We start from the raw sequence: 13,866 nt of genomic DNA, 5'->3' as shown, positions 1-13,866 counted from the left end.
TGGGAACATGGGTGAACCAAAGAAAAAACATCAAACATCATTTTTTCAGAATACCGAGGCATGCAGAACTGAAAGAAAAAAACGTTAGGCCACATAGAAGGGAGAAAATCAGGCTGGCCTCACACATTTCTTTTTTTTTTTTTTTTTTAAACAGAGTCTCACTCTGTCACCCAGGCTGGAGTGCAGTGACAATTTCAGCTCACTGCAACCTCCGCCTCCCAGGTTCAAGCAATTCTCCTGCCTCAGCCTCCCAAGCAGCTGGGATTATAGGTGTGCACCACCACACCCAGCTAATTTTTGTATTTTTAGTAGAGACGGGTTTTCACCATGTTGGACCAGCCTGGTCTCGAACTCTTGACCTCAAGTGATCCGCCTGCCTTGGCCTCCCAAAGTGCTGGGATTACAGGCATGAGCCACCACACCCAGCCTGGCTTCAGAGTTTTCTATGATAATATTTCAGGCCAGAAGACAGTGAAACAACATTTAGAGAATTTAGAAGGGAAACGTTTGTGACCTAAGAATCTTATAACCTTCCATATTTCATCCCTACAAGGAAAGAAAACACAAAAGCATCCTGTAGCCAGTTATGGTTGCTAAGTAAAAGCATCAAAAGTATTCCAGGGCTCAGGACATGTGTCACCCAAGAACCCTCCGGAAAACTCTACTTGAAGGCATAGTATAGCCAAGGAAGAAATGAAAATGGATAGTTTAAGGTATAAAAGTGAATCCTCTTAAATATAAGTCTAATTAGAGGTAATTAGAGTTGAAGAAAAGAACATAATTGTTAAAAGAATTTTTTTTGGAGACAGAGTCTCGCTGTGTCACCCAGGCTGGAGTGCAGTGGCATAATCTTGGCTCATTGCAACCTCTGCCTCCTGGGTTCGAGCTATCCTCCCACCTCAGCTTTCTGAGTAGCTGGGACTACAGGCACACACCACCACACCAGGCTAATTTTTGTATTTTTAGTAGATGGAGTTTTGCTGTGTTGGCCAGGCTGGTCTTGAACTCCTGACCACAGGTGATCCGTCTGCCTCAACCTCCCAAAATGCTGGGATTACAAGATGAGCCACCACGCCCAGCACTTCTGTCATACTCTTGAAGACACCAAATTATGACACTTTGGGAAGATCCCCTGGATTAAAGGGACTCCTAATGGCTTTTAGTTCATTCCCTACCTTTGAACCATTTGCACTAAACCCATCTTCTTAGATGAAGAATTCTGCAGCTTAACTCTTTAAGGCTGTTACATCTTTACTTTGATTTCCCCTAAGCTCCCTAGCCTCTGCTTACGGAATATAAGGACTTAGATTTCTTAGGAGGGAGCCATTTCTCACCACTAAACCTTGTATAGTGAAGGGGGGGCATACAGAACTAAAAGGAAGAAATTTTTAGCCTGCTCACTGGAGCCAGTACATTTTAATCTAGAGGACTCAAGAGCAAGAGTGACCAGAAAACAGGGAAAAGGTACGATCATTTCTTCAAGTATTATATCTCATTATCTCAATTAACCTGGATAAATCTCAAATATGATGTTGGAGAAAGCAAGTTGCAGAAGGATACACAGAGAATGGTAACATGTATGTACAATTTTAAAACATTCAAAACAATATTGTATGTTTAACATATGTAGTAAAAATGCTTAGGAACAATAAACACCACAGTCAAACAATGGATACCCTGGTGGAAGAAGGAAGGAAATGGGATGAAAGAAAGACGCTTAGCAAGTTGGATTGTTGGTTTCTTAAGCTGTTTGGTGGATGCACAAGTGTTCTTGATATTATTCTCTAGGCTTTTTTCTATACGTAAAATATTTCATTAAAAATAATACATAGTTAGCCGGACACGGTGGCTCAAGCCTGTAATCCCAGCACTTTGGGAGGCCGAGACGGGCGGATCACAAGGTCAGAAGATCGAGACCATCTGGCTAACACGATGAAACCCCATCTCTACTAAAAAAAAATAAAAAAAATAAAAAAAACTAGCCGGGCGAGGTGGCAGGCGCCTATAGTCCCAGCTTCTCGGGAGGCTGAGGCAGGAGAATGGCGTAAACCTGGGAGGCGGAGCTTGCAGTGAACTGAGATCCGGCCACTGCACTCCAGCCTGGGCGACAGAGCAAGACTCCATCTCAAAAAATAATAATAATAATAATACATAGTTGCCGGATGCAGTGGCTCACACATGTAATCCCAACACTTTGAAGGCTGAGACAGAAGAATCACTTGAGGCCAGGAGTTTGAGACCAGCCTGGGCAACATAGCAAGATTCCATCTCTCCCAAAAAAAAAAAAAGTTTTAAATTATAAATAATAAAAAATAATTTTTAATAAAAATAACACATGGCTCTTCCTGTAGAGAGATTCTTGGACCAGCTTAGAAGGGCTTAGGTTAGGAGGCTCCCAGTACCTAGAGAGATATAGGTGACTCAGCCATAATCTTTGGGCCCAAGTGTTGAGTTGGCCTAAAGCAGACCTTAGTCACAGGCCTGGAAAAGCTACACGTATCTTCAGTTTTATTCCCTTTCCCCCAGGGTCATGAGTAGTTTAGAAAGCCTGCCAACTAATCCTCAAAAAAGAAAAGAACCTACCCATCCTCAGAGTTACTGAGAAGTTTCATGGCTCTTTGCCGAATGTTCTCTAAGTCAATATCTGAGGTAGGAACCTGTGATACAGTGGACTGTCACTTTAGGCCTGGGCACATTGCCTGATATCTGTGAGTCTCAATTTTCTCTGTAAAAATTGGAATAAATGCCACCATCCCTACAAGTTTGCTGAAAGGATTCAGTTATAAAATGAGTGTAGGCCGGGTGTGGTGGCTCATGCCTGTAATCCCAGCACTTTGGGAGGCCAAGGTGGGTGGGTCAGGTGTTTGAGACCAGCCTGATCAACATAGTGAAACCGCATCTCTACTAAAAATACAAAAAATTAGCCAGGCATGGTGGCAGATGCCTGTAATCCCAGCTACTTGGGAGGCTGAGGCAGGAGAATCGCAGTGAGCCGAGATTGCGCCACTGCACTCCAGTCCGGGCAACAGTGCGAGACTCCCGTCTCAAAAAAAAAAAATAATAATAATAATAATAATAAATAAATAAAACAAAATTGGTGCAAAGTGCTGTATATAATGACTGAGATGTATTAGACATTACATATATGGGAGTTCCCTTTCCTCCCTTGAAAGAACTGAAGAAAAGTCCTACCTAAAGCCAGAAGAGGAGCAAGAAATTGGAGGCAGTCTTGCTTCCCAGTAAGCCTTCTTCCTCATATGTGATACGCCACCACATAGTATAGTGTGGTGTGGCTGGCCAAGCAGTGATCTTACTATAGAACTCTGTTTTTCTCATGGCCTCCTTTCCAGTGAAGCATTACAATTTTTGGAGTAATTTTGCAAAACCTGCATCTGTGCTTGAAATTTGAACCCACCAAGGAGAAATGAGGACCAAGTCTCCATTAGTCTTAGCCATCACTGAGCAGCGTCTTAGAGAACACAGCTAGACATTAGCACGGAGGAGTGCTTCGTGCCAACCTGAGAGTTAAAACTAGGATGCAGAAGCTGTAGTTCTAGTCTGAAGCAAGTTCTTTTGTTGGACTATAGAACTCACCTCTTCTCTCTCCTTAGGCACTAAACAAAAAAGACAGAGTCCTTGCTGCCAATTGGCAACCTGGAGAGGGCTTGTTTGATATAGTCCTATCTTTCCATTCCCTGTAGCATGAACAGATACACTCCCAGTAAAGTCCTTGATTCTGGAGTTTCTTCTTGGATGGGGAGAAACTGTGTTGGGTTGAAATTTTTCCAAAATACCTCAGCCTTGCCATTGGAGGTGATTTTGGCTGCACAATAATACTGGGGAACAATTGAGGATACATATGGTCACAAAAGAGCTTCACACCCAGTAAGCTGTTGTCAGGTATTCATCTCAAAGCCTTCCATCGATCCACTTACCAGGAGCTTCAGGAGAGTCCACAGTTTTCCATTGGTCACCCCACTTTCCCTATCATATCTGCAGGCTCCACAGCAGTGGTTTATGTGTCTCAGAAAGAGTTACACATAAACTGGATGAGACAGACAATATGGGAGGTTCCTGAAGACCCCAGTCAGATCCACTGAGCCTAAGGAAAACCAGGCTGTTTATTGCTGTGGAAATCTGACCTCAGTTATTCTTGTCTCTTCCTTCCAGAAATCTCTCCCACTTATATCCCAGATTCCAAAATAGACATTTAACTGTCTCTAATTATGGCTGCTTGAGTTCCTCTTGGCTGTTTCTTGTCTGCTGACTATGTTTACCTCTTGCCCAGCTTCAGAGCATACATTCTTTGGCTCTCATGACTAAGTAGGAAGCATACCCCTACTACCACCTTGGAAAAAGAAATAAGACTTTTCCATGATAAACTAGTAGCCAACTGAAAGGCAGCTCTGTCCCAGGAGCCTCTGTATCTAAAGCTTTCTGTACTTCCTTATTACCCCTTTTGGAGGAATTTTCCCCAAAAAGCAGGAACCACCCTAACTGCTTACTGGACTGCTTTGCAAGTTGGGCAAGTTGGAAAGTTATGGAAGCTCTCTTAAAGCCCACCCACTGAGTGTATCCCAAGTCTGCCAAAGGGCAAACTAGTGCTGTCTCTGCCCATCTCTAGCCTACACCACAGAGGTGCTGTGGTTTTGGCCTTTTGTTACTTTCCAAAAGGCTTTAACCTCCTAGGAGAACAGAGATAAAGAAGACTCTGAAATGCCATAAAGTGCTAGTATTTCTTTATGCATTTTACTAAGTTTTGGCATTTGGGAAGAATCTTTTTTAATGGTCTGTGTATCAGTGTTTTTAGTCCTTGGAATGTCCTCTTTCCAACCCCCTCAGGCCTCTTGGGTTCGGAATTTTTCCTTAGTTTTGTTTTGTTAAAAAGAGTACTTACACCCTCTCTATCCTCCTCCTTCTCCCCTCCAGCTGCCCATTTTTTCTCTTCCCATTTCTGACTCAGGGGTACTGATGATTCCCTTGTTAGGAAAGTGCTTCTTCCACTGAGCCTTATCAGCTCAGAATAAGACAGTTCTAGGTCTCCTCTAGTATTTTCTTAATTTCTTTCTATTGCATTATGATTAAATTATGGATTCTGAAGTCAGGCAAACCTAGATTTGAAATCTGTTACTAGCCATTATATGGTTTTGGGTGAATGGTTTAACTTCTCTGAATCTGTTACCTCATCTGCAAAATGTAGCTGCTCTTTTTTACTGCATCAGAGATAAAAATAGTACTCCCAGAATCATCTAGGAGGGGTTTTCTTTTTTTTTTTTTTTTTTTTTTTTTGAGACAGAATCTTGCTTTATCACCCAGGCTGGAGTGTAGTGGCTCAATCTCTGCTTACTGCATGCTCCACCTCCCAGGTTCACTCCATTCTCCTGCCTCAGCCTCCTGACTAGCTGGGACTACAGGCACCTGCCACCACACCTGGCTAATTGTGTGTGTGTGTGTGTGTGTGTGTGTGTGTATGTGTTTAGTAGAGATGGGGTTTCATCATGTTAGCCAGGATGGTCTCGATCTCCTGACCTCATGATCCGCCCGCCTCAGCCTCCCAAAGTGCTGGGATTACAGGCGTGAGCCACCACACCCAGCCGGGTTTTCTTCTAGTTAAATACCTATCCAAGAGCTACCAAAATAATTGATGGGGGCCAGGTCACTGAGGGTGGCTTTATTTGTTATTTTTTACACTGCTCAGGTGATTTTCAGATGAAATTACTAGATTTGTTAGCCAGGCATGATGGGATGTGCCTATAGAGTCTCAGCTACTTGGGGGGCTGAAGCAGGAGGATCACTTGAGCCCAGGAGATGGAGGCTGCAGTGAGTCGAGATCACGCCACTGCACTCCAGCCTGGGTGACAAAGTGAGACCTTGTCTCAAATAAAAGAAATTATTAGATTTGTGGCCAGGCAGGCACAGTAGCTCATGTCTGTAATCCCAACACTTTGGGAGGCTGAGGCAGGCAGATCACTTGAGGTTTACGTGAGGCAGATCATGCCACTGCACTCCAGTCTGGGAGACAGAGCAAGACTCTGTCTCAAAAGAAAAAAAAAAAAAAGGCTGGATCACCTCAAGTCAGGAGTTTGAGTCTAGCCTGGTCAACATGACAAAACCCTGCCTCTACTAAAAATACAAAAAATTAGCAAGGCGTGGTGTCGGGCACCTGTAATCCCAGCTACTTGGTGAGGCTGAGGCAGAAGAATTGCTTGAACCTGGGACACAAGAGGTTGCAGTGAACTGAGATTGCACCATTGCACTCCAGCCTGCGCGACAGAGCAAGACTCTGTCTCAAAAAAGAAATTACTAGATTTGTAAAAGTCACTCCTATAATGTACAGAGAGTATTTATTTAGCACAATACCTGGCATAGAGTAGATGTGCAATAAAGGTTAGTCATAAATTTCTTTTTTTTTTTTTGAGATGGAGTTTCGCTCTTGTTGCCCAGGCTGGAGTGCAATGTTGCAATCTCAGCTCACTGCAACCTCCACCTCCCGGGTTCAGTTGATTGTCCTGCCTCAGCCTGCTGAGTTGCTGGGATCGCAGGTGCGCACCACCATGCCTGGCTAATTTTTGTATTTTTAGTAGAGGTGGGGTTTCACCATGTTGGCCATGGCTGGTCTCGAACTCCTGACCTCAGGTGATTACCTACCTCGGCCTCCCAAAGTGCTGGGATTACAGGTATAAGCCACCACACCCAGCCACGTTAGTCATAATTTTCAAAAGGACCCTTCCTCCAACCTGGCAGTCTTTAAGAGCCAAGAAGATGCTCCGTTTGTGACAAGATATCCCTCTATCACCTAAGCTAGAGTGCGGTGGTGCGATCACAGCTCACCGTAGCCTCTACCTCCTGCGCTCAAGCAATCCTCCTGCCTCAGCCTCCTGAATAACTGGTACTACAGGCATGCACCACCATGCAGTTAGCTTTTTTATTTTTTGTAGAGAGTCTCATAATGCTGCCCAACCTGGTCTTGAACTCCTGGGCCCAAGTGATCCTTCCACCTCAGCCTCCCAAAGTGCTGGTATTACAGGGGTGAGCCACAACACCTGGCCTAGGAGGATACTTTTTAAATACATTTAAATGCTATGAGCAAGTGGTGCTGCTCTTGGGGTATGCTTTAGGATCTGGAGTAGTCTTTTATGTGGAATGGAGTTGGTTTTTAAAAAATCCTTTTTAGCCAGGCATAGTGATGGACACCTGTAGTCCCAGAGACTTGGGAGGCTGAGGTAGGAGAATTGCTTGAGCTCGAATTCGAGGCCAGCCTGGGCAACATAATGATACCTTATCTCTTAAAAAATTGTTTAGGCCAGGCACGGTGGCTCACCCCTATAATCCCAGCCCACTGGGAGGCCGAGGCAGGTGGATCACTTGAGGCCAGGAGTTCAAGACCATCCTGGCCAACATGGTGAAACCCTATCTGTACTAAAAATATAAAAATTAGCCGGGTGTGGTGGCCCTGTAGTCCCAGCTACTTGGGAGGCTGAGGCAGAATTGCTTGAACCCACGAGGTGGAGGCTGTAGTAAGCCAAGATCACGCCACTGCATTCCAGCCTAGGCAATAGACTGAGACCATATCTCAAAGAAAAAAAAATTTTTTTTTTTTTTTTGAGACAAAGTCTCCCTCTGTCACCCAGGCTGGAGTGCAGTGGCTTGATCTCAGCTCACTGCAAGTTCCGCCTCCCGGGTTCACCCCATTCTCCTGCCTCAGCCTCCCGAGTAGCTGGGACTATAGGCGCCCGCCACCACGCCCGGCTAATTTTTTTATATTTTTAGTAGAGATGGAGTTTCACTGTGTTAGCTGGGATGGTCTCAATCTCCCGACCTCGTGATCCGCCCGTCTCGGCCTCCCAAAGTGCTGGGATTACAGGCATGAGCCACTGCACCTGGCCTAAAAAATTTTTTTTTGAATGAGTATTGCTTTGCTTAACCAGAGTCTGTGGTGAGAGTGTGGGGAGCCCATTGTTTTTTTTTGTTCGTTTGTTTTTTTGAGACAGAGTCTTGCTCTGTCGCCCAGGCTGGAGTGCAGTGGCGCGATCTCGGCTTACTGCAAGCTCCGCCTCCTGGGTTCACGCCATTCTCCTCCCTCAGCCTCCCGAGTAGCTGGGACTACAAGTGCCCGCCACTACGCCCGGCTAATTTTTTGTATTTTTAGTAGAGATGGGGTTTCACCGTGGTCTCGATCTCCTGACCTTGTGATCCACCCGCCTCGGCCTCCCAAAGTGCTGGGATTACAGGCGTGAGCCACCGTGCCCGGCAGGGAGCCCATTGTTTCCAGAGATGATCTCCTAGGAGGATTTGCGATTTCTGAGCTTCAAATGAAATTTGGTATATATTCTCAGATGAGAAGTAGCAGTGATGGGTCAGCCTAAGGACCAGCCCCAGACCAAAGAAGAGGTTGGATGGAATTTAGACCTCTAGGTTCTGGGATCCTAGAACTGAAGTAATTGGCCAGGCATGGTGGTGTGCACCTGTAGTCCTAGCTACAGACTGAGGTGGGAGGATCACTTGAACCCAGAAGTTTTAGAGGCTGCAGTGAGCTATGATCACACCACTGCACTCCAGCCCCAGTGACACAGTGAAACTCTGTCTCAAAAAAAAAAAAAAGGAACTGAAGTCAGAATATCTTTTCAGGCCTTAGAGAAAGATCGTTACGAGCATAGTCCCAAATCTGGATTTCTCTGAAGCCAGGTCCTCCCTTGGCTTACCATTCTGTCTTTCACTCATAACTTGAGGTAGGTAGCTATTAACTAGACTGCCCAGCTGTTCCTGGCCTAGGGAGGAGCCAGAACCCCCAACCAGTAGTAATGAGGATGGTGATGCAAGCCCTGGGTCCTCCCTAACTTGGCTACTGTGTTACAGAAGCAACATCCAAGGCAGTGTCATCTGCAACAATGCTGTGATCGAGAAGGGTGCAGACATCAAGGACTGCTTGATTGGAAGTGGCCAGAGGATTGAAGCCAAAGGTAAACCAGATTACAATCACAGATTCCATTTTTACTTCTCACACCAGCACCGATAATGCCAAAGGCTGGTGAGAATGTGGGAAACAAGCACATACATACACTGCGGGCGAGAACATAAATTGATAAAGACATCTTTAGAGAGCAGTTGACATCACTGTCAATTTTTTTTTTTTTTTTTTTTTTTTTTATTCAGAGTTTCACTCTTGTTGGCCAGGCTGGAGTGCAGTGGTGCAATCTCAGCTCACCAAAACCTCCGCCTCCCAGGTTCAAGCAATTCTCCTGCCTCAGTCTCCTGAGTAGCTGGAATTACAGGCATGTGCCACCACACCCGGCTAATTTTTTGTGTTTTTAGTAGAGACGGGGTTTCTCCATGTTGGTCAGGCTGGTTGCGAACTCCCGACGTCAGGTGATTCGCCCACCTCAGCCTCCCAAAGTGTTGGGATTACAGGCATGAGCCACCGCGCCCGGTCAGTTAGGTCTTCTTATAGCCTGTCAAACCACCAGGAAAAGCAGCAAGGTGGCCATCAAAGCTAGGACCTTAACCAGCGGTCAAAGCACAGAGAATGCAGGACCCAAGGATAATGCATGGCAGCCCCCAAACCTTGACACAGCTGAGAGAACCCAGACTGGGTCTGAAACCATTTTATGTGGCAACTGGAAGAATTGGATCACTTGAGGTCAGGAGTTCGAGACCAGCCCAGCCAATATGGTGAAACCTCATCTCTACTAAACATACAAAAATCAGCTGTTCATGATGGCACACACTTGTAGTCCCAGCTACTTGGGAGGCTGAGGCAGGAGAATCACTTGAACCTGGGAGGTAGAGGTTGTAGTGAGCGCAGATCACACCACTGCACTCCAGCCTGGGTGAAAGAGCAAGACTCCATCTCAAAAAAAAAAAAAAAATCCACTAACTGCTAAAAGCATGTTTCATCTGAGTCTCTTCTTACAGTCAGTGAGAGAACTGGGATCTCTTCCCTGTGGCCAGAGTGATCAGTTCTTTGACCATGAAGGTAGACCTGGTATAGGTCAGGGGGTTGACGTATACTTGACATAGGTCAAATCCTCCTGGCCAGCAGGAAGCCTTCCCAGTTTCCCAACAGTGCACTTTTTATTTGTGACGTTTTTCCCTTCTATCCCATTGCTATTTTCCCAACTTATCATCCTCCCTTGTATTTTTCCCCTTGGGATCTTTCCCAACCTGATTCCAGCCCAGAGATTTTCCAGTGTATTTACTGGAGCCTACTCCCATCCCTGACCAAACATCACTAGCTTTGCTTAGTTTTTTGTTTTTTTGAGACAGGGTCTTGCTCTGTCACCAGGCTGAAGTGTAGGTGGCACAGTCACAGCTCACTGTAGCCTTGACCTCCTGGGCTCAAGCGACCTCCCACCCCGGCCCCTGAGTAGCTGAGACCCCAAGCATGTGCCACCACATCCAGTTAATATTTTTATTTTTTGTAGAGGTGGTGTCTTGCCCAGGCTGGTCTCAAACTCCTGGGCTTAGGCAGTCCACCCACCTTGGCCTCCCAAAGTGCTGGGATTGCAGGAGTGAGCCACCGCACCTGGCCTCGTTCTGCTTGTTGTGCCCCTACAGGTTTCCTCCAGCTTACTGAATCTCTGTGAAAATACATCAACCCCAACATGCCAGATATAGTCTGTTCCCTAGCTCCCCCTGCCCCTTCCAGGTCATTGGCTCACTGCCTCCTTTCTATAGTTATTTTTCCTTGAAAGTTTTCTATAACTCTTCTTACCTTTCACCCTGTCATTGGTCAGCTTCCAGGGTAATTCCCTACATTTATTAAGAGCTTTAGCCTATGGTTCGCAGTCTTCCTCTCCTCTCCCTCACTTGTCACAACATCTTGGACAACTTAAATGTATTCATCAGCTCTCCAGCTTCATGATTCCCTGAACTTCTCTACCAACCTTCGTCTCCATTCAGCTTTAGCTCTCCACTTACATGACCATATCCTATCTTTGTCATTACCCAAAACCTCTAAAATCATCATGGGGCAGTAGCTATGCTATACATTGGGGATATAATCATAACTACACTGTTCCATCTCTCCTCTCAACGTTCTTGGTTTGTTTGTTTGTTTGTTTGTTTGTTTGTTTGTTTGTTTGTTTTGAGACAGTTTCACTCTTGTTGCCCAGGCTGGAGTATAATGGTGCCATCTCGGCTCACCGCAACCTCCGCCTCATGGGTTCAAGCAATTCTCCTGCCTCAGCCTCCCGAGAAGCTGGGATTACAAGCATGCACCACCATGCCCAGCCAATTTTGTATTTTTAGTAGAGACAGGGTTTCATCATGTTGGCCAGGCTGGTCTTGAACTCCCGACCTCAGGTAATTCGCCCCCTTCAGCCTCCCAAAGTGCTGGGATTAGAGGCGTGAGTCTCCATGCCTGGCACCCTCAATGTTCTTATAGTGAAGTAGAGGAGAATGGTATAATGATGTAGGAATAGAGATTAGGTATTAGGTATTAGGTACCTGTATTAACCACTGTATTAGGTACAGTGGTTTCACAAAGTAGGAAATGGACAGTTCAAAAGGGAAGGCATCACATATTACAGGTACTACATTAGGGCACACAGGGTAATAAGAGTGCAATGGGAAAAAATGGAGGAGGAAGCATTCTAGGCAGAGGCAACAGCATGTGCCAAAGTTCAAAGGCATAAAACAGGGCCAAGCGCAGTGGCTCACACCTGTAATCCCAGCACTTTGGGAGGCCGAGACGGGGCGGATCACTTGAGCCCAGGAGTTCCAAGACCAGCCTGGCCAACATGGTGAAACCCCGTCTCTACTAAAAACACACACACACGCAAAAAAAAACAAACAAAATTAGCCACGTGTCGCATCATATGCCTGTAGTCCCAGCTACTGGAGAGGATGAGGTGGGAGAATCACTTGAACCCAGGAGGCAGAGGTTGCAGTGAGCCAAGATCGTCCCACTGCACTCCAGCCTAGGTGACAAAGCAAAACCCTGTCTCAAAAAAAAGGAGGGGGGCATATTAAAACAGTATGGCTTATTGGTAAAATGGAGAATAAAATGGAGAACAGTGGGAAATGAAGCTGGAGAGGTAGGCAAAGATGTCATGGAGGGCCTTATGGATTTGACCTTTATAGAAATAGTAATAGCCACAACTTATTGAGCATTCACTTACCTTTAACTAATTTAATTCTCACAACAACCCTATGCAGTAGGTGTCATTATTTCCGTATTATATATAAGGTATTGCCCTTTCTTTGACTATCTCCATTTATCCTTTTAGCCTCATTTCTTTTTTTTTTTTTTTTTGAGACGGAGTCTAGCTCTGTCGCCCAGGCTGGAGTGCAGTGGCCAGATCTCAGCTCACTACAAGCTCCGCCTCCCGGGTTTACACCATTCTCCTGGCTCAGCCTCCCGAGTAGCTGGGACTACAGGCGCCTGCCACCTCGCCCGGCTAGTTTTTTGTATTTTTTAGTAGAGACGGGGTTTCACCGTGTTAACCAGGATGGTCTCGATCTCCTGACCTTGTGATCCGCCCGTCTCGGCCTCCCAAAGTGCTGGGATTACAGGCTTGAGCCACCGCGCCCGGCCTAGCCTCATTTCTTACTCTTATCCCCTCGTTTCCTATCCTCTGGCCACACCACAGTACTTCATGGTCCCTTTTCTCCCATCTCACTGTCTTTGCCCTTGCTGTTCTCACAGCCTAGAATATCTTCCTTTCCCTCACTGCCTGGAGAAACTGTTCACCCTTTAAGACCCAGTTTCAGTTCTCCTATTTAAAGCTCTCCTATTAATAGCCAGGTATGTAGAAAGTTGGTCCCATCCTCCTGCATAGGAAGGTGCTCCCTCTCTCATACCCCTATTCCCAAGAGTTTCTCAGGAACAGAGCCACAATAGTAGAGAAATAAATTTTTGTGAACACAGAATTAGAAGCAGTTGGGTTTGGCTGGGCTTGGTGGCTCACACCTGTAATCCCAGCACTTTGGGAGGCTGAGGCTGGCAGATCACCTGAGGTCAGGAGTTCGAGACCAGCCTGGCCAACATGATGAAACCCTATCTCTACTAAAAGTACAAAAATTAGCCAGGCCTGGTGGTGGGTGCCTGTAATCCCAGCTACTCGGGAGGCTGAAGCAGGGGAATCGCATGAACCTGGGAGATGGAGGATGCAGTGAGCAGAGATTGCGCCTTCGCACTCCAGCCTGGGTGACAAGAGTGAAACTGTACCCAAGAAAAAAAAAAAAAAGCAGTTGGGTTTGGGTTTGAAATGTCATCTTGCTGCCAGTTCTCAGGAAACGTTTTCCCTTTTGTTTTGTAGCTAAACGAGTGAACGAGGTGATCGTGGGGAGTGACCAGCTCATGGAGATCTGAGTTCTGAGCAAGTCAGCCGCCTTCCTTTTGGCCTCCAAAATCACATGTGGCCCACATGTTTCACTCTGTATTTATTTCCTAATAAAGAAGGGCTTCCAAAAGCATGCTGGAGACTTGTGGAGCAGTCCGAAGCTCCACGTCAGGTGGGCTCCGGGTGTACACAGTGTTTATGTTCATGAGTCAGATGGTAAAGATCATCTGGAGCAAGGGTATGTGACAGGACAGACACAGTGGCCTAACTCTTATGTGCCAAGGTGCATCAGGTGGGGGCAGCAGCTGTCCGATGTAAAGCTGCTAGGAAGGCTGCTTTCTGACCGGCTGACCCAGCCCAGTCCTGAAAGTATCCCCCACCTAAAAGGACCTGGGAGTACTTCAGTCCCTTATCCTAATCAGCCTTTCTAGACCCATAGGCCTAGCTGCTGGCAGTGCCAACGCTAAGCATCAGCCCAAGACTCTGCTCCCATACCTGCCATACAGATTCCCAGCCCCTTCCCCCACCTCACCCACAGCCCCACCCTCCATGCTCACCATTCACTCCCTCACCTCCCAGCCTC

At 46.2% G+C, this 13,866-nt stretch overlaps 1 protein-coding gene across 1 annotated transcript in view; it reads left to right on the top strand.

Moving 5' to 3' along the window:
- The window catches only part of EIF2B3 (eukaryotic translation initiation factor 2B subunit gamma), a 139,312-nt gene extending 125,896 nt beyond the window's left edge, over positions 1 to 13,416 (top strand). Inside the window, exons 11-12 of the mRNA XM_017960993.3 lie at positions 8,857 to 8,960; positions 13,260 to 13,416. Coding sequence (XP_017816482.1) covers positions 8,857 to 8,960; positions 13,260 to 13,312 — 157 coding nt within the window. The 3' untranslated portion in view covers positions 13,313 to 13,416. The remainder of the gene's footprint in view (positions 1 to 8,856; positions 8,961 to 13,259) is intronic.
- The last annotated feature ends 450 nt before the right edge of the window (positions 13,417 to 13,866 follow it).

This window comes from Papio anubis, chromosome 1 (assembly GCF_008728515.1).
Source record: "Papio anubis isolate 15944 chromosome 1, Panubis1.0, whole genome shotgun sequence".
Classification (NCBI taxonomy): Eukaryota; Metazoa; Chordata; class Mammalia; order Primates; family Cercopithecidae; genus Papio; species Papio anubis.
This window is presented reverse-complemented; position numbering and strand designations above follow the sequence as displayed.